General features: G+C 45.3%; 1 protein-coding gene across 1 annotated transcript in view; it reads right to left on the bottom strand.

The window, feature by feature from the left end:
* Positions 1-1,451: 1,451 nt before the first annotated feature.
* Positions 1,452-26,915, bottom strand: part of LOC115194650 (phosphatidylinositol-binding clathrin assembly protein) — a gene marked incomplete at its 3' end in the record, with an annotated part of 43,968 nt that continues 18,504 nt past the window's right edge. The window contains 5 exon segments of the mRNA XM_029754509.1: positions 1,452-1,563; positions 1,802-1,895; positions 2,574-2,676; positions 2,928-3,003; positions 25,206-25,348. Coding sequence (XP_029610369.1) covers positions 1,452-1,563; positions 1,802-1,895; positions 2,574-2,676; positions 2,928-3,003; positions 25,206-25,348 — 528 coding nt within the window.

The raw sequence follows: 26,915 nt of genomic DNA, 5'->3' as shown, positions 1-26,915 counted from the left end.
GCACAACAGGAGAGACAGAGGATAGGAGAGAGAGAGAGAGAGAGAGAGGGATAGGAGAGAGAGAGAGAGAGAGGGATAGGAGAGAGAGAGAGAGAGAGAGAGAGAGAGAGAGAGAGAGAGAGAGAGAGAGAGAGAGAGAGAGAGAGAGAGGAGAGAGAGAGAGAGAGAGAATAGGAGAGAGAGAGAGACAGAGATGCAGGATGGGAGAGACAGAGAAAAGTACAAAGAAGCCATTAGTAGAGAGGGAGACACTGAGAAATACATCTCAACCTGTCAAGACAGAGCCACAGCATTACACACACACGTTAGACAGTGGAGCTCACATCAGCCTGTAGACACACTGTAGTGTTCATTGATATTTCCTGTCTGAGAGTCTAACATAGCAGATTTAAAATCACATCAAATTGACACAACAACTTTAAATCGCACTGCAAGAAGTAACACAATGTGATCAGGCTAACAGCCACCAGTATCAATTTAGTGTTTGACAGCAGTGCTCCTAGTCTACACATACAATTATCACCACTACCAATCTAGTGTTTGACAGCAGTGCTCCTAGTCTACACACACAATTATCACCACTACCAATCTAGTGTTTGACAGCAGTGCTCCTAGTCTACACACACAATTATCACCACTACCAATCTAGTGTTTGACAGCAGTGCTCCTAGTCTACACACACAATTATCACCACTACCAATCTAGTGTTTGACAGCAGTGCTCCTAGTCTACACACACAATTATCACCACTACCAATTTAGTGTTTGACAGCAGTGCTCCTAGTCTACACACACAGTTATCACCACTACCAATTTAGTGTTTGACAGCAGTGCTCCTAGTCTACACACACAGTTATCACCACTACCAATCTAGTGTTTGACAGCAGTGCTCCTAGTCTACACACACAGTTATCACCACTACCAATCTAGTGTTTGACAGCAGTGCTCCCAGTCTACACATACAATTAAAAGGGTCAAACAACCAGAACTGCACTTCAAAAATACACTATTTTAACCACAGGGCTGACAATATGTCAGTGTGTAAGAGGTGTCTGTATACCAGGGTTCCCCAACTGGCTGCCCGCCGGTACTTTTACTCGCCCCTCCAAGTTTTCGGAGAAAAGCAACAACATAAAAGACTAAGGACAACAGGAAATCAGCTCCAAGTGATTTTAATTTTTGAAATCTGTTCCTAAGTATTCCCAATGGAGACACGTGATCGTATACAATCGTAAGCAAGGTTTGAAAATGATCATGTTTTAGTGAAATATTACATCTGTTTGGGATTCTTGGTCTCCAAATGATTAGTAATTATATTCCGGACACCCTTCCAACCACTCAATCAGTTTTCTTTTTAATAAAATCGTCCTGCAGCTAAATCTAGTTGATAAGCCCTACTCCTTTACTCAGCAAGAAGGAATCGTTTATATCTGATTCTAGACCTGTCCTTACCCAGTAGGTTGATGACACCCTCGTTGTAGGCAGCAAACAGACGGATGGAGTCTTTAAACAGCAGCATGAAGGCTGCATTGATAACCCCGTTAGTTAACTCATTAGGGTTGGCCTAGACAGGGAGGGAGACAGGGAGACAGGGAGGGAGACAGGGAGGGAGGGAGACAGGGAGGGAGGGAGACAGGGAGAGGATGAAGAGGGGGAGGAGGAGGAGGAAAGAGGGAGGAAGAACCATTTCAAAAACATATTTCTCGATCTCAATCTCCAAACACACAACAAAATGAAAAGCCAGCTCACGTCTGAAGCCCATCTCTCCCACTGTAAACACACACCCCTCAACAAACACTAACCTGGAAGTCTAGCAGTGCGTCTAGTTGGTTCTGGATAATTGGCAAGGTCTTGATGAGCTTCTCTGTGCTCATGGTGCGCATCACACCGTCAATCCTGGAACATACACAAACACTTTCTAGTTACTTTCCTTTTCCTGGATGAGCTGGTAATTTTACCCGATTCATCGCTTAGAAGCAACCTGACTGGTACTGGGCTGGCTCAGCAGGCCAGTCCAGTACAGCTCAACTTGGCTCAGCAGGCCAGCCCGGTGCAGCTCAACTTGGCTCAGCAGGCCAGTCCAGGCCAGCTCAACTTGGCTCAGCAGGCCAGTCCAGGCCAGCTCAACTTGGCTCAGCAGGCCAGTCCAGGCCAGCTCAACTTGGCTCAGCAGGCCAGCCCGGTGCAGCTCAACTTGGCTCAGCAGGCCAGCCCGGTGCAGCTCAACTTGGCTCAGCAGGCCAGTCCAGGCCAGCTCAACTTGGCTCAGCAGGCCAGTCCAGGCCAGCTCAACTTGGCTCAGCAGGCCAGCCCGGTGCAGCTCAACTTGGCTCAGCAGGCCAGTCCAGGCCAGCTCAACTTGGCTCAGCAGGCCAGTCCAGGCCAGCTCAACTTGGCTCAGCAGGCCAGCCCGGTGCAGCTCAACTTGGCTCAGCAGGCCAGCCCGGTGCAGCTCAACTTGGCTCAGCCCGGTGCAGCTCAACTTGGCTCAGCAGGCCAGCCCGGTGCAGCTCAACTTGGCTCAGCCCGGTACAGTCCTAGTAGGCTGTAGATATATGAGCTATTGTGTACTACCCTCTCTTCATCTTGGTAAAGTCCACAGCCACCAGTCTGTAAGACATGGCCTTCTCATTCAGATAGCGGCTGTACCGACGGATGAACGTAGACATGTCATAACCTGGAGAGAGAACGAGAGAGAGAGAAAGAGAGAAAGAGAGAAAGAGAAAGAGAAAGAGAAAGAGAAAGAGAAAGAGAAAGAGAGAGAGAGAGAGAGAGAGAGCCTTTGAGCCAACCTCATTTGATGGAACCCACCACAGTACCCCCAGTGAAACCTCCCCCCACCCCACTAAAATGGACAGAATCTGAGACCAAAGCCGTGTAAAAATCATGCACTAGTACAGTATAAGTGTGTGTTGTAACATATCATACCTTGCAGAGCACCTTTGTCCAAGAAGTTGTTCAAGTTGAAGAGGGTGTTTCTAGAAGCCAGATACTGGATAAGACGCTGAGAAAAACGGAAGACAAAAAAAGTCAGACGTCTCAGGTCAGAATTAAGGAGTTCCTGACTAAACAGGGTCCGCGTCCAAAATACCACCCTATTCACTATGCATCTCACTACTTCAACCTGGGCCCATAGGGCTCTTAATACTACAACTGCGCTATTTAGGGAACAGGGCACTATTTGAGACACATCCCATCTCTTCAAGTATCAACGTGGACTACATTCAATTGGCAGGGATGAGGGACACACACACACACACACACACACACAGGGCTGGGAATTCCCGGAAAAGAGGAGCGCTCTGCTGAGACATGAGCAGTCTGGAACATCAACGTTCCTAGCTGATGTTCCCCATCTAGCCCGGCGTTCCTGGTTCTGACGGAGCGTCTCAGAACGCGGGGGATTCACACGACGCCAGCCCACACTCTAATATCCAGCACACTTCTGTGACAGACAATAAACTCTCCTAAGAAAACATTAAGGACTAGAAACGGACCTTGATCATATTCTCCCTCTTCAGCATTTATCAGAGTAATTAGGAAGATGTCATGAGTTTTTTTTTTTATAAGGACTGGTATGAGAGCCGAGAAAAACGTGCTCTGTGGATTGGGTGTGTGCATCGGTGATTGCATGCGTGTGTGTATAGCTAACTAAGCATTTGGCCTGTGGCAAAGTAACATTGCTTTTTAAACTTTGGCCCAGGTTGTTAAAATTCTTAACCCCCTTTCTGCATCCCAGAGGGCTCTGGTTAAATATAGTACACTATATAGAAAATAGGGTGGCATTCGGGACACATGGATTGCTTGTGTTTGGGGACATTTGGTGTCTTTATTGCCACGGAGAATGTGGTGTGTGTGTCAAACAAGGCTAAAACAGGTCAGATTACTCGGAGACAGAGAGAGAGAGAGGAAAGAGAGCGAGGATAGCGGAAAGAGAGGAGAGAGAGCGGAGTGCGGAGAGGGGGCGGAGCGCGGAGAGGGAGGAGAGAGAGCGCAGAGCGAGCGGAGAGAGGGTAGAGTGAGAGCGGAGACAGGGTAGAGTGAGAGCGGAGAGAGGGCAGAGAGAGAGCGGAGAGAGGGTAGAGAGAGAGCGGAGAGAGGGTAGAGAGAGAGCGGAGACAGGGTAGAGAGAGAGCGGAGACAGGGTAGAGTGAGAGCGGAGACAGGGTAGAGTGAGAGCGGAGACAGGGTAGAGTGAGAGCGGAGAGAGGGTAGAGTGAGAGCGGAGAGAGGGTAGAGAGAGAGCGGAGACAGGGTAGAGAGAGAGCGGAGACAGGGTAGAGTGAGAGCGGAGACAGGGTAGAGTGAGAGCGGAGAGAGGGTAGAGAGAGAGCGGAGACAGGGTAGAGTGAGAGCGGAGAGAGGGTAGAGAGAGGGTAGAGAGAGCGAGAGGAAAGAGCGTAGAGAGTAGAGGTCGACCGATTAATCGGAATGGCCGATTTCAAGTTTTCATAACAATCGGAAATCGGTATTTTTGGACGCCGATTTGGCCGATTTTTTTATTCAACTTTTTGTAATTTTTATTTAACTAGGCAAGTCAGTTAAGATTGTTAGCATGTTGTGGATTTGGGCAGACCAGTAGTACAATTGAAGGGAGGGAAGGGCAAGACCACCCTTAGATTCAGGTTTCAATAGAGTGAAGAACTTGATCCTAGGTTTTTTTATTGCCCCATATAAATTTGGTGATGCTTTGGTTTAGAGGTCGACCGATTAATCGGAATGGTCGATTAATTAGGGCCGATTTCAAGTTTTCATAACAATCGGTAATCGGTATTTTTGGCCACCGATTTTTATTTTTATTTATTTTTTAAATAATATTATTTAACTAGGCAAGTCAGTTAAGAACACATTCTTATTTTCAATGACGGCCTAGGAACGGTGGGTTAACTGCCTTGTTCAGGGGCAGAACGACACACTTGTCAGCTCGGGGATTCAATCTTGCAACCTTACGGTTAACTCTTAATGTTTTTCCTCATAATCCTGGATTATCGGACCACCATTTTATTGCGTTTACAATTGCAACAAATAATCTGCTCAGACCCCAACCAAGGAAGATTAAAAGTCGTGCTATAAATTCTCAGACAACCCAAAGATTCCTTGATGCCCTTCCAGACTCCCTCTGCCTACCCAAGGACGTCAGAGGACAAGAATCAGTTAACCACCTAACCGAGAAACTCAATTCAACCTTGCGCAATACCCTAGATGCAGTTGCACCCCTAAAAATTAAAAACATCTGTCATAAGAAACTAGCTCCCTGGTTTACAGAAAATACACGAGCTCTGAAGCAAGCTTCCAGAAAATTGGAACGGAAATGGCGCCACACTAAACTGGAAGTCTTCCGACTAGCTTGGAAAGACAGTACCGTGCAGTATCGAAGAGCCCTCACTGCTGCACGATCATCCTATTTTTCCAACTTAATTGAGGAAAATAAGAACAATCCGAAATTTCTTTTTGACACTGTCGCAAAGCTAACTAAAAAGCAGCATTCGCAAATGGAGGATGGCTTTCACTTCAGCAGTAATAAATTTATGAACTTTTTTGAGGAAAAGATCATGATCATTAGAAAGCAAATTACGGACTCCTCTTTAAATCTGGGTATTCCTCCAGGGCTTCATTGTCCAGAGTCTGCACAACTCTGCCAGGACCTTGGCTCAAGGGAGATACTAAAGTGTTTTAGTACTATATCTCTTGACACAATGATGAAAATAATCATGGCCTCCAAACCCTCAAGCTGCATACTGGACCCTATTCCAACTAAACTACTGAAAGAGCTGCTTCCTGTGCTTGGCCCTCCTATGTTGAACATAATAAACGGCTCTCTATCCACCGGATGTGTACCAAGCTCACTAAAAGTGGCAGTAATAAAGCCTCTCTTGAAAAAGCCGAATCTTGACCCAGAAATTATAAAAAACTATCGGCCTATATCGAATCTTCCATTCCTCTCAAAAATTTTAGAAAAAGTTGTTGCGCAGCAACTCACTGCCTTCCTGAAGACAAACAATGTATACGAAACGCTTCAGTCTGGTTTTAGACTCCATCATAGCACTGAGACTGCACTTGTGAAGGTGGTAAATGACCTTTTAATGACGTCAGACCGAGGCTCTGCATCTGTCCTCATGCTCCTAGATCTTAGTGCCGCTTTTGATACCATCGATCACCACATTCTTTTGGAGAGATTGGAAACCCAAATTGGTCTACATGGACAAGTTCTGGCCTGGTTTAGATCTTATCTGTCGGAAAGATATCAGTTTGTCTCTGTGAATGGTTCGTCCTCTGACAAATCAATTGTAAATTTCGGTGTTCCTCAAGGTTCCGTTCTAGGACCACTATTGTTTTCACTATATATTTTACCTCTTGGGGATGTCATTCGAAAACATAATGTTAAATTTCACTGCTATGCGGACGACACACAGCTGTACATTTCAATGAAACATGGTGAAGCCCCAAAATTGCCCTCGCTAGAAGCCTGTGTTTCAGACATAAGGAAGTGGATGGCTGCAAATTTTCTACTTTTAAACTCGGACAAAACAGAGATGCTTGTCCTAGGTCCCAAGAAACAAAGAGATCTTCTGTTGAATCTGACAATTAATCTGGATGGTTGTACAGTCGTCTCAAATAAAACTGTGAAGGACCTCGGCGTTACTCTGGACCCTGATCTCTCTTTTGAAGAACATATCAAGACTGCTTCAAGGACAGCTTTTTTCCATCTACGTAACATTGCAAAAATCAGAAACTTTCTGTCCAAAAATGACGCAGAAAAATTTATCCATGCTTTTGTTACTTCTAGGCTCGACTACTGCAATGCTCTACTTTCCGGCTACCCGGATAAAGCACTAAACAAACTTCAGTTAGTGCTAAATACGGTTGCTAGAATCCTGACTAGAACCAAAAAATTTGATCATATTACTCCAGTGCTAGCTTCCCTACACTGGCTTCCTGTTAAGGCAAGGGCTGATTTCAAGGTTTTACTGCTAACCTACAAAGCATTACATGGGCTTGCTCCTACCTATCTTTCCGATTTGGTCCTGCCGTACATACCTACACGTACGCTACGGTCACAAGACGCAGGCCTCCTAATTGTCCCTAGAATTTCTAAGCAAACGGCTGGAGGTAGGGCTTTCTCCTATAGAGCTCCATTTTTATGGAATGGTCTGCCTACCCATGTGAGAGACGCAGACTCAGTCTCAACCTTTAAGTCTTTACTGAAGACTTATCTCTTCAGTAGGTCCTATGATTAAGTATAGTCTGGCCCAGGAGTGTGAAGGTGAACGGAAAGGCTGGAGCAACGAACCGCCCTTGCTGTCTCTGCCTTGTCGGTTCCCCTCTTCCCACTGGGATTCTCTGCCTCTAACCCTTTTACAGGGGCTGAGTCACTGACTTACTGGTGTTCTTCCATGCCGTCCATGGGAGGGGTGCGTCACTTGAGTAGGTTGAGCCACTGACGTGGTCTTCCTGTCTGGGTTGGCGCCCCCCCCCTTGGGTTGTGCCGTGGCGGACATCTTTGTGGGCTATACTCGGCCTTGTCTTCGGACGGTAAGTTGGTGGTTGTAGATATCCCTCTAGTGGTGTGGGGGCTGTGCTTTGGCAAAGTGGGTGGGGTTATATCCTGCCTGTTTGGCCCTGTCCGGGGGTATCATCGGATGGGGCCACAGTGTCTTCTGATCCCTCCTGTCTCAGCCTCCAGTATTTATGCTGCAGTAGTTTATGTGTCGGGGGGCTAGGGTCAGTCTGTTACATCTGGAGTATTCTCTTGTCTTATCCGGTGTCCTGTGTGAATGTAAATATGCTCTCTCTAATTCTCTCTTTCTTTCTTTCTTTCTTTCTTTCTCTCGGAGGACCTGAGCCCTAGGACTACCTGGCATGATGACTCCTTGCTGTCCCCAGTCCACCTGGCCATGCTGCTGCTCCAGTTTCAACTGTTCTGCCTGCGGCTACGGAACCCTGACCTGTTCACCGGACGTGCTTGTTGCACCCTCGACAATTACTATGATTATTATTATTTGACCATGCTGGTCATTTACGAACATTTTAACATCTTGACCATGTTCTGTTATAATATCCACCCGGCACAGCCAGAAGAGGACTTGCCACCCCTCATAGCCTGGTTCCTCTCTAGGTTTCTTCCTAGGTTTTTGGCCTTTCTCAGGAGTTTTTCCTAGGGAGTTTTTCCCAGCCACCGTGCTTCTTTCACATGCATTGCTTGCTGTTTGGGGTTTTAGGCTGGGTTTCTGTACAGCACTTTGAGATTTCAGCTGATGTACGAAGGGCTATATAAATAAATTTGATTTGATTTGATTTGAACTAGTCCAACGCTCTAACCACCTGCTTTACATTGCACTCCACAAGGAGCCTGCCTGTTATGCGAATGCTGTAAGAAGCCAAGTAAGTTGCTAGCTAGCATTAAACTTATCTTATAAAAAACAATCAATCAATCACTAGTTAACTACACATGGTTGATGATATTACTAGTTTATCTAGCCTGTCCTGCGTTGCATATAATCGCTTAGGTACACGTTGCTCCAACCATAAACATCAATGCCTTTCTTAAAATCAATTCACAAGTATATATTTTTAAACCTGCATATTTAGTTAATATTGCCTGCTAACATGAATTTTTTTTAACTAGGAAAATTGTGTCACTTCTCTTGCAACAGAGTCAGGGTATATGCAGCAGTTTGGGCCGCCTGGCTCGTTGCGAACTATTTCTTCCTAACAAAGACAGCCGACTTTGCCAAACGGGGGATGATTTAACAAAAGAGCATTTGCGGAAAAAGCACAATCATTGCACGACTGTACCTAACCATAAACATCAATGCCTCTCTTAAAATCAATACACAGTAGTATATATTTTTAAACCTGCATATTTAGCTAAAAGAAATCCAGGTTAGCAGGCAATATTAACCAGGTGAAATTGTGTCATTTCTCTTGCGTTCATTGCACGCAGAGTCAGGGTATATGCAACAGTTTGGGCTGCCTGGCTCGATGCGAACTAATTTGCCAGAATCTTACGTAATTATGACATAACATTGAAGGTTGTGGAATGTAACAGGAATATTTTGACTTAGGGATGCCACCCGTTAGATAAAATACGGAACGGTTCCGTATTTCACTGAAAGGAAAAACGTTTTGTTTCCGAGATGATAGTTTCCGGATTCGACCATATTAATGACCAAAGGCTCGTATTTCTGTGTGTTATTATGTTATAATTAAGTCTATGATTTGATAGAGCAGTCTGACTTAGCGGTGGTAGGCAGCAGCAGGCTCGTAAGTGTAAAAGTATAGCTTCCGTCCCTCTCCTCGCCCCAACCTGGGCTTGAACCAGGGACCCTCTGCACACATCAACAACTGACACCCACGAAGCATCATTACCTATCGCGCCACAAAAGCCACGGCTTTTGACATCACCCGATTGAAACGCTAACTAACTAGCCATTTCAAAACGGTTACATAAGCATTCATTCAAACAGCACTTTCGTGCGTTTTGCCAGCAGCTCTTCGCTGTGCTACAAGCATTGCGCTGTTTATGACTTCAAGCCTATCAACTCCCAAGATTAGGCTGGTGTGACCGATATGAAATGGCTAGCTAGTTAGCGGGGTGCGCGCTAATAGCGTTTCAAACTTCACTCGCTCTGAGACTTGGAGTAGTTGTTCCCCTTGCTCTGCATGGGTAACGCTGCTTCGAGGGTGGCTGTTGTCGATGTGTTCCTGGTTCGAGCCCAGGTAGGAGCGAGGAGAGGGACGGAAGCTATACTGTTACACTGGCAATACTAAAGTGCCTATAAGAACATCCAATAGTCAAAGGTATATGAAATACAAATCGTATAGAGAGAAATAGTCCTATAATAACTACAAGCTAAAACTTCTTACCTGGGAATATTGAAGACTCAAGTTAAAAGGAACCACCAGCTTTAATATGTTCTCATGTTCTGAGCAAGGAACTTAAACGTTAGCTTTCTTACATGGCACATATGCACTTTTACTTTCTTCTCCAACACTTTGTTTTTGCATTATTTAAACCGAGAGGAGCGGCGAGGAGCGGCGAGAGAGAGAGGAGCGGCGAGAGAGAGAGGAGCGGCGAGAGAGAGAGGAGCGGCGAGAGAGAGAGGAGCGGCGAGAGAGAGAGGAGCGGCGAGAGAGAGAGGAGCTGAGCTGAGAGAAGAGCTGAGCTGAGAGAAGAGCTGAGCTGAGCTGAGAGAGGAGCTGAGAGAGGAGCTGAGAGAGGAGTTGAGAGAGGTAAGCGCGAGCGAGAGAGCAGAGAGGAAAGACCGAGCGAGAAAGTGGAGGAAAGAGAAAGGGCAACAGGACCACACATTGGCCCAGAGCTCATGTGATCTTGTAGATTAGAGAGAATTCATGAGTATTGCTTTCATTGGAGCCTTCACTCAACTGGATTAAATTCAATTGATATGCATCAAATGGGTTGAATAGTTCCAAATGAATTCAAGACCACTTGAATATAGGAAATCATGGCAAGATGGAGATATGGGAACCTAAGCACTGCCACAGCCTGCAGATTGATGGATGGATTCAGAGGAGAGAGAAGAGAAAAGAGGGAAAAAGAGAAGAGGGCCTATGGCGCTCGGTACATTTATATGTAAACAGCAAAAAAATAAACGTCCTCTCACTGTCAACTACGTTTATTTTCAGCTAACTTAACATGTGTAAATATTTGTATGAACATAAGATTCGACAACAGACATAAACCGAACAAGTTCCACAGACGTGTGACTAACAGAAATTGAATAATGTGTCCCTGAACAAAGGGGGGGGGGGGGGGGGGGGGGGTCAAAATCAAAAGTAACAGTCAGTATCTGGTGTGGTCACCAGCTGCATTAAGTATAGCAGTGCATCTCCTCCTCATGGACTGCACCAGATTTGCCAGTTCTTGCTGTGAGATGTTACCCCACTCTTCCACCAAGGCACCTGCAAGTTCCCGGACATTTCTGGGGGGAATGGACCTAGCCCTCACCCTCCGATCAAACAGGTCCCAGATGTGCTCAATGGGATTGAGATCCGGGGTATTCGCTGGCCATGGCAGAAAACTGACATTCCTGTCTTGCAGGAAATCACGCACAGAACGAGCAGTATGTCTGGTGGCATTGTCATGCTGGAGGGTCATGTCAGGATGAGCCTGCAGGAAGGGTACCACATGAGGGAGGAGGATGTCTTCCCTGTAACGCACAGCGTTGAGATTGCCTGCAATGACAACAAGCTCAGTCCGATGACGCTGTGACACACCGCCCCAGACCATGACGGACCCTCCACCTCCAAATCGATCCCGCTCCAGAGTACAGGCCTCGGTGTAACGCTCATTCCCTCTACGATAAAAGCGAATCCGACCATCACCCCTGGTGAGACAAAACCGCAACTCGTCAGCGAAGAGCACTTTTTGCCAGTCCTGTCTGGTCCAGCGATGGTGGGTTTGTGCCCATAGGCGACGTTGTTGTCGGTGATGTCTGGTGAGGACCTGCCTTACAACAGGCCTACAAGCCCTCAGTCCAGCCTCTCTCAGCCTATTGGAGGACAGTCTGAGCACTGATGGAGGGATTGTGCATTCCTGGTGTAACTCGGGCAGATGTTGTTGCCATCCTGTACCTGTCCCACGGGTGTGCTGTTTGGATGTACCGATCCTGTGCAGGTGTTGTTACACGTAGTCTGCCACTGCGAGGACGATCACCTGTCTCCCTGTAGTGCTGTCTTAGGTGTCTCACAGTACGAACATTGCAATTTATTGCCCTGGCCACATCTGCAGTCCTCATGCCTCCTTGCAGCATACCTAAGGCGAATTCACGCAGATGAGCAGGGACCCTGGGCATTTTTCTTTTGGTGTTTTTCAGAGTCAGTAGAAAGGCCACTTTAGTGTCCTAAGTTTTCATAACTGTGACCTTAATTGCCTACCATCTGTAAGCTGTTGGTGTCTTAGCGACCGTTCCACAGGTGCATGTTCATTAATTGTTTATGGTTCGTTGAACAAGCATGGGAAACCGTGTTTAAACACTTTACAATAAAGATCTGTGAAGTTTTGGATTTTTTACGAATTATCTTTGAAAGACAGGGTCCTGAAAAAGGGACGTTTCTTTTTTTGCTGAGTTTAAATATTCTTATTCCATCCCTTTACATGTGTGTATTAGGTAGTTGTGGAATTGTTAGATTACTTGTTAGATATTACTGCACTGTTGTGATATTACTGCACTGTTGTGATATTACTGCACTGTTGTGATATTACTGCACTGTTGTGATATTACTGCACTGTTGTGATATTACTGCACTGTTGTGATATTACTGCACTGTTGTGATATTACTGCACTGTTGTGATATTACTGCACTGTTGTTGTTGTTGTTGTTGTTGTTGTTGTGATAGTTACAAGCAAATAAAAAGAGAAAGGAACAGGTCTTGAAAGACAAAAGTTTGTTTCTTTAGGAGAAAGTTTGCAGTTACCACGGAAACCAAGAGCACCTCCTGACAGAAGTTGATGTTAACTGAAAAAACTAGGGAGAAAAAAAGTGTTTTATAAAATCACACACACACACACACACACACACACAACGTAGTACCCTACAGATTGCATCAGAGGATAGTGAGACGAAGTTGGAGTGGTAGGATAGCTGAATGACAGAGGGGGTGAGAGCTAAGAGATATGACTGTGAGAAACGGTTAGGGTTAAAGAGCTAAACCCATTCTGTCGACCGGTCGATTGTCTGGACAATAGGCTGTTGGTCGACCGAGATTTCTTTAGTCAAGCAGTAGCAAAAAAATATATATAATTTCCTGTCTGAGTGGACTAATCCATTGTGGAGGCCGTAAGGGAAGGCAGTCCATCACTAAGACATGCCTTACTGAAATTCTACACTGAACTAAAATAAACATGCAACAATTTCAAAGATTTTACTGAGGTACAGCTCATATATGGAATTCAGTTAAATTTTTAAAAAAAGGCCCTAATCTATGGATTTCACATGACTGGGAATACAGATAGGCATCAGTTGGTTACAGATACCTTTAAAAAAAGGAAGGGGATTGGATCAGAAAACCAGTCAGTATCTGGTGTGACCACCATTAGCCTCATACAGCGTGACACATCTCCTTCACATAGAGTTCATCAGGCTGTTGAATGCGGCCTGTGGAATGTTGTCCCACTCCTCTTCAATGGCTGTGCAAAGTTGCTGGACATTGGCGAGAACGTGTACATTCGATCATATACGTGCATCCAGAGCATCCCACAGTACCAGTCAAAAGTTTGGACACATACTCATTCAAGGGTTCATTTATTTTTTTACTATTTTCTACATTGTAGAATAATAGTGAATACATCAAAACTATGAAATAACACATATGGAATCATGTAGTAACCAAAAAAAGTTTTTAAATATATTTTATATTTGAGATTCTAGGGTAGCCACCCTTGTCCTTGACAGCTTTACACACTCTTGGCATTCTCTCAACCAGCTTCACAATGCTTTTCCAACAGTCTTGAAGGAGTTCCCACATTTGCTGAGCACTTGTTGGCTGCTTTTCCTTCAGTCTGCGGAAATTCCACAAATTAACAAGGCATGCCTGTTAATTGCAATGCATTCCAGGTGGCGACCTCATGAAGCTGGTTTAAAGAATGCCAAGAGTGTGCAAAGACTATGTTATTTCATAGTTTATGTCTTCCCTATTATTCTAACATTTTGAAAATAGTAAAACTAGAAGATCCTGAAATGAGTAGGTGTGTCCAAACCTTTGACAGGTATGTCTGGTGAGTATGCAGGTCATGGAAGAACTGGGACATTTTCAGCTTCCGAGAATTGTGTACAGATCCTTGCGACATGATGCCGTGTATTATCACGCTGAATCATGAGGTGATGGCGGAGGATGAATGGCACGACAATGGGCCTCAGGATCTCGATACGGTATCTCTGTGTATTCAAATTGCCAAAAGATAAAATGCAATTGTGTTCATTGGCCATCGCTTATGCCTGCCCAAACCACAACCCCACCATGGGGCACAATGTTGACATCAGCAAACTGCACTCCCACACGACACCATACACAGGGTCTGCCATCTGCCTGGTACATTTGAAACCGGAATTCATTCAATGGTGTGTGGGCTCCTGTTGCCACTGTGGCAGAACTACCAATGACCTGTATGTTGACAAACCCAACACACACACACAGATGTTGGTGGACGAATCTGTACGACAGGGTCGATGATGCAGCCACAATGACTCACTGTTAGTGACACTGATCTAAACCCTCACACACACACACACACACACACACACACACACACACACCTCTATCGATTAGTAACGGAGGTTTACTCCAGAAGAAGCATTTCACCTGAAGGCAGAAAGGAAAGAGGGAGGGAGAGAAGAGAGCTGGTCAGTGGCGCGAGTCAGACACCGACTTCATAAAAAGCTATTATTACCACACAGGGCCAATATGCTAAACAAGAACGAGGGGTTCACAAACCATTCTAGAACGAGGGGGTTCACAAACCATTCTAGGACGAGGGGGTTCACAAACCATTCTAGAACGAGGGGGTTCACAAACCATTCTAGAACGAGGGGGTTCACAAACCATTCTAGGACGAGGGGGTTAACAAACCATTCTAGGACGAGGGGGTTCACAAACCATTCTAGAACGAGGGGGTTCACAAACCATTCTAGAACGAGGGGGTTCACAAACCATTCTAGGACGAGGGGGTTCACAAACCATTCTAGGACGAGGGGGTTCACAAACCATTCTAGGACGAGGGGGTTCACAAACCATTCTAGAACGAGGGGGTTCACAAACCATTCTAGAACGAGGGGGTTCACAAACCATTCTAGGACGAGGGGGTTCACAAACCATTCTAGAACGAGGGGGTTCACAAACCATTCTAGAACGAGGGGGTTCACAAACCATTCTAGGACGAGGGGGTTCACAAACCATTCTAGGACGAGGGGGTTCACAAACCATTCTAGAACGAGGGGGTTCACAAACCATTCTAGAACGAGGGGGTTCACAAACCATTCTAGAACGAGGGGGTTCACAAACCATTCTACGAAGTGCAAGCATTTGTAACTCCCCTGACAATCTGTCTGCAGAACCTGATTGCAGTGCTGGAATAGAACGCTGCACTTCTGACTTCTACAACTTGTAGACCAACACTAATCAAAAGTGCGTGAGTGTGTGTGTGTGCGCGCGCGTGTAGAACTCGACAATAATGCTTGTTCTCGTCCATGAAAAACAAAAACATTTTCCGGCAAACAAGAATATAGATTTTATGCCGACAAAGGATTCACACCTTTTAACTTTTCCACATGTTGTGTTACAAAGTGGGATTCAATTGAGATGGTGACACTGATCTACACAAAATACTCCGAGGTGAAAGTGGAATTTTGTTTGTAGAACATTTTGGAAATTAAACAATTCAAAGCTGAAATGTCTTGAGTCAATACGTATTCAACCCCTTTGTTATGGCAAGCCTAAAATAAATCCAGGAGTAACCATGTGCTTAAGAAATCGCATAATAAATAGCATAGACTCATCCCGTGTTCAATAATATGGGTAAAATTATTTTTGTATAACTACCCCATCTCTGTACTCGACACATACAATTGTCAGGCGGCAGGTAGCCTAGTGGTTAGAGTGTTGGATTTGTAACCGGAAGGTTGCAAGATCTAATCCCCGAGCTGACAAGGTAAAAATCTGTCATTCTGCCCCTGAACAAGGCAGTTAACCTCTCTGGGTTAGGGTGCAGTATTTTGACATCCGGATGAAAAGCGTGCCCAAAGTAAACTGCCTCAGGCCCAGGAGCTAGGATATGCATATAATTGGTAGATTTGGATAGAAAACACTCTAAAGTTTCTAAAAATCTGTTAAAATAATGTCCGAGTATAACAGAACTGATATGGCAGGCAAAACCCCAAGGACAAACCATCCCAAAATAAAACATTTTCAGCTTACCACTTTTTTCAATGGCTATTACTTTAATTATAAGGCCAAGTCCTCCCAGATTGCAGTTCCTAGGGCTTCCACTAGATGTCAAGTCTTTAGAAAGAGTTTCAGGCTGGTTTTTGGAAAAATGACCCAGAAATTGTAGTTTTTCTAGGTGCATTTTGGCTGTAGTGTTTACAAGTGAGTGAAAGTAAACGCGTTCTTTGGTATTTTTCTCCGGTAAAGACCATAACGATTCTCCATCTTAAATTGTATTGTTTATTTGCGTATTAGGATACCTAAGGTTTGATTATAAACATTGTTTGGAAAAGTTTATTAGTAACGTTTGGGATTCATTTTGTATGCATTTTGATGGAGGGAAAATGGGTGGATTATTGACTGAAGCGCACCAGCTAAACTAAGTTTTTACGGATATAAAGGACATTATCGAACAAAAGGACCATTTGTGATGTAACTGGGACCTTTTGGAGTGCCAACAGAAGAAGATCAAAGGTAAGTCATTTTTATATTGCTATTTCTTACTTTTATGTCGCACCTGCCTGGTTGAAATATGATTTTCATGCGTTTGTATGCGGGGCGCTGTCCTCAGATAATCGCATGGTTTGCTTCCGCCGTAAAGCCTTTTGAAATCTGACACGGTGGCTGGATTAACAAGAAGTTAAGCTTTATTTTGATGTATAACATATATTTTCAAGAATGTTAAATATTTGAATTTAGTATTTTTGAATTTCGCGCTGTGCAATTTCACTGGATGTTGGCCAGGTGGGACGCTACCCTAGAGAGGTTAACCCAGTGTTCCTAGGCCTTATTAAAAATAACAATTTGTTCTTAACTGACTTGCCTTCAACCACAAAGACCAGGGAGGTTTTCCAATGCCTCGCAAAGAGGGGCACCCATTGGTAGAAAAAACAAAATAACAAATCAGTCGCTGAATATCCCTTTGAGCACGATGAAGTTATTAATTAGGATTTGGATGGTGTATCAATACACCCAGTCACTGCAAAGACACAGGCGTCCTTCCTAACTCAGTTGCCAGAGAGGAAGGAAACTGCTCAGGGATTTCACCACGAGGCCAATGGTGACTTTATAACAGTTACAGAGTTTAATGGCTGTGATATCAGAAAACTGAGGATGAATCAACAACATTGCAGTTATTCCACAATACTAAGCTAAATGACTGAGTGAAATAAAGGAAGCCTGTATAGAATTTTTTATTTTTTTTTACAAAACATGCATCCTGTTTGCAACATGGCACTTAATTTCTTAGCCACATTGCAGTATTAACTTTATGTCCTGAATACAAAGTGTTACACTTGGGGCAAATCAAACAACACATCACTGAGTACCACTCTTCATATTTTCAAACATGGTGGTGGCTGCATCAGACACCGACTAAGGAGTTTTTTTTAGGATAAAGGGAAACAGAATACAGCTATAACCACAGGCAAAATCCTAGAGGAAAACCTGGTTCAGTCGGCTTTCCAACAGACCTTAAACACGAGGCCAAATCTACACTGGATTTACTTACCAAGACGACATTGAATGTTCCTGAGAGGCCTAATCACTTAATCAGTTTGAAAATCTATAGCATGTTTTGAAAATGGCTGTCTAGCAATTATCAACTTGACAGAGCTTTAAGAATATTTAAAAGAATGGGCAAATATTGTACAATCCAGGTGTGCAAAGTTCTTAAGAGACTAGGCCAAAAAGACAGCTGTAATCGCCACCAAAAGGTGCTTCTACAAAGTTTTGACTCAGGAGTGTGAATACTTATGTAAATTAGGCTGTAACAAAATGTGGAAAAATGTAATACTTTCTGAAGACACTGTTAGTTGTCCGAATGGACAAGTAACAATAAATACAAATATCAGACAATTACTCCGATCAGAATTGGATCAGAGGCCAACAGAATATTCAAATACATTATTTATGTACATTAAACAAGCCTACAGGTCAAAGTGTAGGTGAGATGCATATTGGCTACAGCCTCATGCCCAAACAGATGCCGACACGAGGGAGGCCTCATAAAATGTAGCCAAACTTTAAATGAGACTTAATTGCATATAGGCATCACCTACCTTGAATCTGACCAGAGGCCGTCAGTATTTTGAAACGATTTAAGCATAAACTTAACTGTTTAAAACCTGGGCATTTTATGAAGCAAGTCTAACCTTGTTTCAAAGTAGTCTAGACAAAATACGACCACAGAAATTAAGGAATTATTTTATAAAACACTTAATATGCCAGCATTTCTCTCATGATCTATTCATTTTCAAATCAACTTTCTTTTACTGTCCAGCAGCCAAAGGCATAACCCTCATCATATTAGTGACCCATGGTTGTTAATGATAACCCATGCTAGTTAATGATAACCCATGCTAGTTAATGATAACCCTAGGTCATATTAGTAACCCATGCTAGTTAATGATAACCCTAGTCATATTAATAACCCATGCTAGTTAATGCATCTTTAGATCTCCCCTTAACATCTAACAGATATTATAATCTGTCAGATGAAACCGCTGGCATGTGCTTTTGGGAAAAGTGTTTTCCCCACTAATTGTATTTTGGAACATCTGCACGTAACCTACAGCCATGTGCGCATTGATGAGCTTATAAAGAAATAAACTTTAAAATATTGAAGGTAAATGGTATGATTTGTTGCTTCAGCCTCTGTTTATTTTATTGTTATTTATTTTTATGTGCAGTGGGTCTGTTGTTCCAGAACTGTCCCAGAGTCTGTTTGGAATCATAGACATATGTATTATTTTTTAAATAGTCCCAGGGACTACCTTCAATTTTGAGCACCGGAGGGAATTATTTTTTTTTTTTTTTTTTAAAGTATTTGGTTGTAATTGTAATATTTTACAGACTACCAAAGGGTGGCCAAAGATCCTCCAGGAGAGCCTTAAAAAAGAGCAGTTGTATTTTGAGAAAGGCTTGAATATGAAGTCAATAGGCAGTGGAGCCTACATTTTTGTCTGATGGTTTGGTCTCTATGGTAAAAAAAAAAAAAAAAAAAAGATCATGCATTTTATTTTCGCAACATTCAATAATGTAAAAACGGTGTTACAGATAATTTTGTATTTTTGGATAAGCGACTTGAGGAGCTTTTGGACAAGTAAAGAAATGTTCTACTTGTCAAAAGGACTAGTGGCTAAAACATGTTTTATGTCAAGCCCTGGTGTGTGTGTGTACATTCTGCTGGGCTGGGCCAGCCTGGAGCTGGGTGTTTTAAGATAAGGGCACACCCCCCCTCTGTTCTCCCTTTTAGACTCATCATTCCTGTACACCCCACCACACCGTGTCCACCCTGCCATTGAGTATGCAATATGCATCTCTAGATTATTGTGCTTGGCGACCTCCATTAGTCAGTTTGAACCTACACTCCAACACATGATAAAAGATTCTCAGAGCTCTCCTCTATCTCCCCTCTGACACAACAGTCACGGTCAACGCTTTTCTACAGACCTTTTTTTTTTTTTTCTCTGACACTCCCGCCTTCTCTTGCTAGCGCTCAGCCTTCCTGTCTCTCTCTAGCTCCCTCATCCCCTCATGCTTTGTCCTTTTCGCTCTCTCTCCTCTAATCATTCCCTCTCATCCATTTCTCCTTCACTTCCCTTCTCTCTCGCCTCTATTTCACTCCCTCTCCCCTTTCAAGGGTTATTAGTAGTTTTATTGACGACAATCTTCCAGTGGCGTCACTAAAGCAGATTGGCCCATTCTCTCTCCCTCTCCTTTGACTCACTCCCTCTCCCTTTTTGCTTTCTTTTCATTTTCTCCCCCTCCATTCCCTCTCTCGTCCTCTACCTCTTTCTTCTAGTAACGTCACTGAGGCAGATAGGTACATTCAGTATCTGGGACAGTAGGGAGGTGACTCAGTGTTAGTATAGTTTAGAAACCGGGTGTTAATGGAAACTGGATGCTGACTGGTTGATAGCAGGGAGTTATAGAACCACAATCCCAGAATTCTCCGGGTAATGCCTGTTAAAGACATGCTCCGGAACATTGGCGACCACAAACTATTATTTAATCCTCCCGTTTTGGGCTGGATGTGTCAATGTGTAGTTCATACATGCATAATCCATGAGAAGAATTACAGCCTTGCCTCAATTAGCAACAAAACCCCTAGTTTGAAAGCAACTTTTTCTGGAAGCTGCACTGCGCCGTTTCCTCTTCATTTTCCCCCACGTGGGCCAGCCCCCTAACAATTAGAGTCGCCAATGAGCTTCATGTGAGTGACAGCTAGCAAGAGGCACGTCATACACACATAGCAGAGCGAACAATGACGTGGTGCACATATCCGCACACGTGACATAGTAAACCATTTTTGGGGACCAATTTTAGCTTGTGGGCACTACTTTCAGAACTACTGGCTAAAAAATAATCAGAAGTAGAGGAGAATCTCTAAAAATTAACAAGTTCATTAGATTTATCAATACGCATCCACTGTCTCACAGCCCAGCCAGTCAATTTATAAACTTAATCGCTCCTGGAAAAATAGAATCTGGACAACATTTCCCCATGCTACTAGGCTAGCAAGGCTACTTGGCTAGCAACTTCAGAACTCACTCAATGTTCTAACGTTTTGAATTAAAACTTTTTTTTAATACATGTCGGCAACCGTTTTATGAAATCAATAAGGCCACGAACCCGGGACTTATTGAGAGTAACACCCTCCAAAGGGCCTCGGCTTTGCCTCGGGCATAAGAACACCCCTTAGTTGGGAGTTAGCACACGATAATCCCCAGGTTCTCGTGCCTTATTGCTTCAACACACACACACACACACACACACACACACACACACACTATGACCCCCTTTCTACATCTCTATACTTCGCTCTCTCAAGGTGGGAGACCGAACATGGCTTAGCATCAGCATTCTATCAGTGTCCTCGCTCCTCCCAGCCAGGTAGGGGTGGTACTGGGCATGGGCCATGGAGCGGTCTCCAACCTGGGCCATGGAGCGGTCTCCAAGCATATCCTCCTCCAGCACTCCTATATCCTCCCCCGACCTTACTGTTGTGCCCTCCATAACTCCATCCCACCCATCTCTTTTGCCCTTGGGTTGGGGGGGATGGAAGCAGGCCCTCTCCCAGTCTACCCTCTCCAGAGTAACCTTGTTCAGGCTCAGGTGCAGTATAGTACAGTCAGCAGCCAGACTTCCAGGAGGGCGGCCCAGTAACCTGAATAGCCTCGGCCAGGATCAGAGCACCTGAGGGGAGGCTTGAGGCGGCGGGCTGGGTGGGTGGCCTGGTTCTCTCTCTCCTGCTCATTGTCTGAGGCTTCCTGTAATCTGGTTGTTTTGGTACACTGTGGCCTGCCTACACTCGCCACACACAGGAAACGACTGGGACAAACGCTTAGTATGACTGGGACTGTACACACACAAACACCACGTGTACATACAGTTGAAGTCAGAAGTTTACATACACCTTAGCCAAATACATTTAAAAACAGGTTTTTCACAATTCCTGACATTTTATCCTAGTAAAAATTCCCTGTCTTAGGTCAGTTAGGATCACCACTTTATTTTAAGAATGTGAAATGTCAGAATAATAGAAGGAATGATTGATTTCAGCTTTTATTTCTTTCATCACATTCCCAGTGGGTCAGAAGTTTACATACACTCAATTAGTATTTGGTAGCATTGCCTTTAAATTGTTTAACTTAGGTCGAACGTTTCAGGAAGCCTTCCACAAGCTTCCCACAATAAGTTGGGTGAATTTTGGCCCATTCCTCCTGACAGAGCTGGTGTAACTGAGTCAGGTTTGTAGGCCTCCTTGCTCGCACACGCTTTTTCAGTTTTGCCCATACATTTTCTATGGGATTGAGGTCAGGGCTTTGTGATGGCCACTCCAGTACCTTGGCTTAAGGACAACAAAGTCATTTTGCCACAACTTTGGAAGTATGCTTGGGGTCATTGTCCATTTGGAAGACCCATTTGCGACCAAGCTTTAACTTCCTGACTTATGTCTTGAGATGTTGCATTAATATAGCCACATAATTTTCCGTCCTCATGATGCCATCTATTTTGTGAAGTGCACCAGTCCCTCCTGCAGCAAAGCACCCCCACAACATGATGCTGCCACCACGCATCACGGTTGGGATGGTGTTCTTTGGCTTGCAAGCCTTCCCCTTTTTCCTTCAAACATAACGATGGTCATTATGGCCAAACAATTCTATTTTTGTTTCATCAGACCAGAGGACATTTCTCCCAAAAGTACAATCTTTGTTTATACTTGCTTACTATTGTTTGTACAGATGAACGTGGTTCCTTCAGGCGTTTGGAAATTGCTCAAGGATGAACCAGACTTGTGGAGAGGTCTACAATTTATTTTCTGAGGTCTTGGCTGATTTCTTTAGATTTTCCCATGATGTCAAGCAAAGAGCCACTGAGTTTGAAGGTAGGCCTTGAAATACATCCACAGGTACACCTCCAATTGACTCAAATTATGTCAATTAGCCTATCAGAAGCTTCTAAAGCCATGACATAATTTTCTGGAATTTTCCAGGCTGTTTAAAGGCACAGTCAACTTAGTGTATGTAAACTTCTGACCCACTGGAATTGTGATACAGTGAATTATAAGTGAAATAATCCATCTGTAAACAATTTTTGGAAAAATGACTTGTGTCATGCACAAAGTAGATGTCCTAACCGACTTGCCAAAACTATAGTTTGTTAACAAGAAATTTGTGGAGTGGTTGAAAAACTAGTTTTAATGACTCCAACCTAAGTGTATGTAAACTTCCAACTTCAAATGTCCAACAGGACAACACCATTGATATAGAACGGTAGACTATTACATTCTGCATAACAATGTAGTCTCCAAGGAACTGTTTCTTGGCCGAGCAGAAGAGAAAATTACAGGTGAAGATCGAATAGGGTATTGATACTGAGAGAGAGAGTGCGAGAGGGAAGAAGAAAAAGAAAAAGAGAGAAGAAAAAGAGAGAGAAGAGAAAAGAAAAAGAGAGAGAAGAAAAAGAGAGAAGAAGAAGAGAGAGAAGAAGAAGGAGAGAGAAGAAGAAAAAGAGAGAGAAGAAGAAAAAGAGAGAGAAGAAGAGAGAAAGAGAGAGAAGAAGAAGAGAGAGAGGAAGAAAAAGAGAGAAGAAGAAAAAGAGAGAAGAGAAAGAGGGAAGAAAAAGACCAAGAGTGTGCTCTCTCTCACGAGGGAGGGAGGGGGAGAGAGAAGGAACGATAGAAAAGCTTGACAGGTGTATAGGATAAACCTCGGGTGAAGAATTAACGGAGTATTGATACTGGGTAGTTGGACTAAAACTAAACTTGACAACACAGTGCTGCCAACCAATCCAATCAAGACCAGCACTATGGAATGGAGACTGGGATAAAGCTCTCCCTCTTTCTCCCTCTCCCGGTTCCCCCTTCTCTCTTGCTCCATCTTTCTACCTCTCCCTCTTTTGGTTCCCCCTCTCTCTTTCTCTGGCCAGAGGACGTCTTAGAATCAACAGCGTAAGAGAAGAAACCAAGCTACAAAAATGGTTGGTTACATCATCCTCATATGTGGAAATGTGCTTCTTGCTAAACTAAGGTGACAAAGTCCGGTCCCCTTTCATCACAGAGTTGAAACAGTCAAAGTAGCTGTAGTAATCATCATCAGTAGAGTGGCTGTTCTCCCCTCTTGTCAAATAGAACATTACCAGGAACACATTTCTCAAGAGCTCAACGCAGGCATAGACAATTTAAAATGGAGGCATCTCACTGAGAACACTATGGAAGGCATATGGGAGTGTGTGAGTCATTGTGTGTGTCCATGTGAGTCCGCGTGTGTGTGTCCCGAGTCAGCGAGTCCCGAGTCCGCGTCCCGAGTCCGCGTGTGTGTCCGCGTGTGTGTCCGCGTGTGTCCGTGAGTCCGCGTGTGCGCGTCCCGAGTACGTGTCCGCGTGTGTGTCCGCGTGTGTCCGTGAGTCCGCGTGTGCGTGTCCCGAGTACGTGTCCGCGTGTGTGTCCGCGTGTCCCGAGTACGTGTCCGCGTGTGTGTCCCGAGTCCGTGTGTCCGCGTGTGTGTCCGTGTGTCCGCGTGTGTGTCCGCGTGTCCGCGTGTGTGTGTCCCGAGTCCGCGTGTGTGTGTGTCCCGAGTCCGCGTGTGTGTGTGTCCCGAGTCCGTGTGTCCGCGTGTGTGTGTCCCGAGTCCGTGTGTCCGCGTGTGTGTGTCCCGAGTCCGTGTGTCCGCGTGTGTGTGTCCCGAGTCCGTGTGTCCGCGTGTGTGTGTCCCGAGTCCGTGTGTCCGCGTGTGTGTGTCCCGAGTCCGTGTGTCCGCGTGTGTGTGTCCCGAGTCCGTCCGCGTGTGTGTGTCCCGAGTCCGTGTGTCCGCGTGTGTGTGTCCCGAGTCCGTGTGTCCGCGTGTGTGTGTCCCGAGTCCGTGTGTCCGCGTGTGTGTGTCCCGAGTCCGTGTGTCCGCGTGTGTGTGTCCCGAGTCCGTGTGTCCGCGTGTGTGTGTCCCGAGTCCGTGTGTCCGCGTGTGTGTGTCCCGAGTCCGTGTGTCCGCGTGTGTGTCCCGAGTCCGTGTGTCCGCGTGTGTGTCCCGAGTCCGTGTGTCCGCGTGTGTGTGTCCCGAGTCCGTGTGTCCGCGTGTGTGTGTCCCGAGTCCGTGTGTCCGCGTGTGTGTGTCCCGAGTCCGTGTGTCCGCGTGTGTGTGTCCCGAGTCCGTGTGTCCGCGTGTGTGTGTCCCGAGTCCGTGTGTCCGCGTGTGTGTGTCCCGAGTCCGTGTGTCCGCGTGTGTGTGTCCCGAGTCCGTGTGTCCGCGTGTGTGTGTCCCGAGTCCGTCCGTGTGTGTGTGTCCCGAGTCCGTCCGTGTGTGTGTGTCCCGAGTCCGTCCGTGTGTGTGTGTCCCGAGTCCGTCCGTCCGTGTGTGTGTCCCCCGAGTCCGTCCGTCCGTGTGTGTGTCCCCCGAGTCCGTCCGTCCGTGTGTGTGTCCCCCGAGTCCGTCCGTCCGTGTGTGTGTCCCCCGAGTCCGTCCGTGTGTGTGTGTGTCCCCCGAGTCCGTCCGTGTGTGTGTGTGTCCCCCGAGTCCGTCCGTGTGTGTGTGTGTGTCCCGAGTCCGTCCGTGTGTGTGTGTCCCGAGTCCGTCCGTGTGTGTGTGTCCCGAGTCCGTCCGTGTGTGTGTGTGTGTGTGTGTCCCGAGTCCGTCCGTGTGTGTGTGTGTGTGTGTGTCCTGAGTCCGTGTGTCCGTGTGTGTGTGTCCGTGTGTGTGTGTCCGTCCGTGTGTGTCCTGAGTCCGTGTGTGTGTGTGTGTGTGAGTGTGTGTGTTTTCACTGACCTCATTGCCATACATCATAAGGTGGTGTGTAGCGATCAGAGCTTTGAAGACCACCACCCAGCTGCTATTGGCTGTCCTCTCAAACAGGGTGTCAGCCAGCTGGGGGACCGACACGTTCATCTCACTGGTGCAGTGGATCAGGTCTGGAGGAGACCGAGACAGACAGAGAGACAAACACACGGACAAGAGAGAGGTGGTGAGATCAGGACCTGTACGCAAATTACATTGGGAAATCAAAGACAAGGAACGTAGTCTCGGGTACACACTCACAGTGGTGTGACAGTGGAACTGCATGCAAGTTTGAAATGAAGGACAAACAGGCTAATTTCAGGAACACACACACACACACACACACACACACACACACACACACACACACACACACACACACACACAGTGAAAACACACACACACAGGGCTGCGAGTCCAGAGACAAACATATAGCCTAGACTAGAGGTCGACCTCTAGCCTAGACGAGTACAAACTGTGCTATAGGTGGTAAAACTGCATCTAGATGACAACATTCGTGCGGTTTTAATTTCCTTGGCGTGATACTAATGAGTATCACGATAGTGGTATGGTCCAAGCCCTATCAAACAATATCCTGTTCCACTTAGACAACTCTATTGATACTACGCTTATTGCATCATCACTCTGCACGGCTCACACGTCTCCTTCTTAAGCACCAAAACAACAACTTTCACGGCCACCAGGTCCGTCCCCGACAAAAAAAACATATTGGTCGACCAAGAGTCATCTGTTCTTTCGACCAATTGATTGGTCGACACTTTAAAAAAAAGTATTTTTCCATAGATAGAGATACCCTGTGTGTTTTAATCAAATCAACTATATTCACTGAGCTTGTCTGATACTTTAAGCACACTGTTTGATTAAATAATCAAAGACACAAATGATTAGAGGGAGTCTGACGAGCAATTGATTTGATTGTGCCGGGATCAGACAACCAGTGACTGTGACGAGCACCTGTTGTCTCTCTCCTCCCTGATGTAGTGACCACCAGTGTTTATACCCGTCTCTCTCCTCCCTGATGTAGTGACCACCAGTGTTGACCTGTCTCTCTCCTCCCTGATGTAGTGACCACCAGTGTTGACACCTGTCTCTCTCCTCCCTGATGTAGTGACCACCAGTGTTGACACCTGTCTCTCTCCTCCCTGATGTAGTGACCACCAGTGTTGACCTGTCTCTCTCCTCCCTGATGTAGTGACCACCAGTGTTGACCTGTCTCTCTCCTCCCTGATGTAGTGACCACCAGTGTTGACCTGTCTCTCTCCTCCCTGATGTAGTGACAAACCAGGGTTCATCCGTCCGTATTGCTGAAGCTGTAACATAATTACAGCCATTTCTAAACTGAAAAGTTCTGTTACCGAAATCCCTCATTTGATCAGGGAAAAAGATTCCCTGTTCCCTTGCTCTCTCTCTCTACGTGACACATGTATGCATCCCATTGACTAAAGAACTCTCGGGTCGACCAACAGCCTATCGACCAAATAATCGACCAGTTGCCTAAATGGGGTCAGTCCTAATGGCCACCCATTAGTACTTGTCCACCACGACAAGTGAATGTGGATTTTTAGAATTGTATTCTTCCCCCTGCCGTCTCCTCCCCCTCGCTCTCCTAAATCCCTACTTCTTTTGTTCAACAAAGTGGGTACAGACTACACACACCCACCTGGTAACTTTGGAAACACC

This window comes from Salmo trutta, chromosome 5 (genome assembly GCF_901001165.1).
Source record: "Salmo trutta chromosome 5, fSalTru1.1, whole genome shotgun sequence".
Classification (NCBI taxonomy): Eukaryota; Metazoa; Chordata; class Actinopteri; order Salmoniformes; family Salmonidae; genus Salmo; species Salmo trutta.
This window is presented reverse-complemented; position numbering and strand designations above follow the sequence as displayed.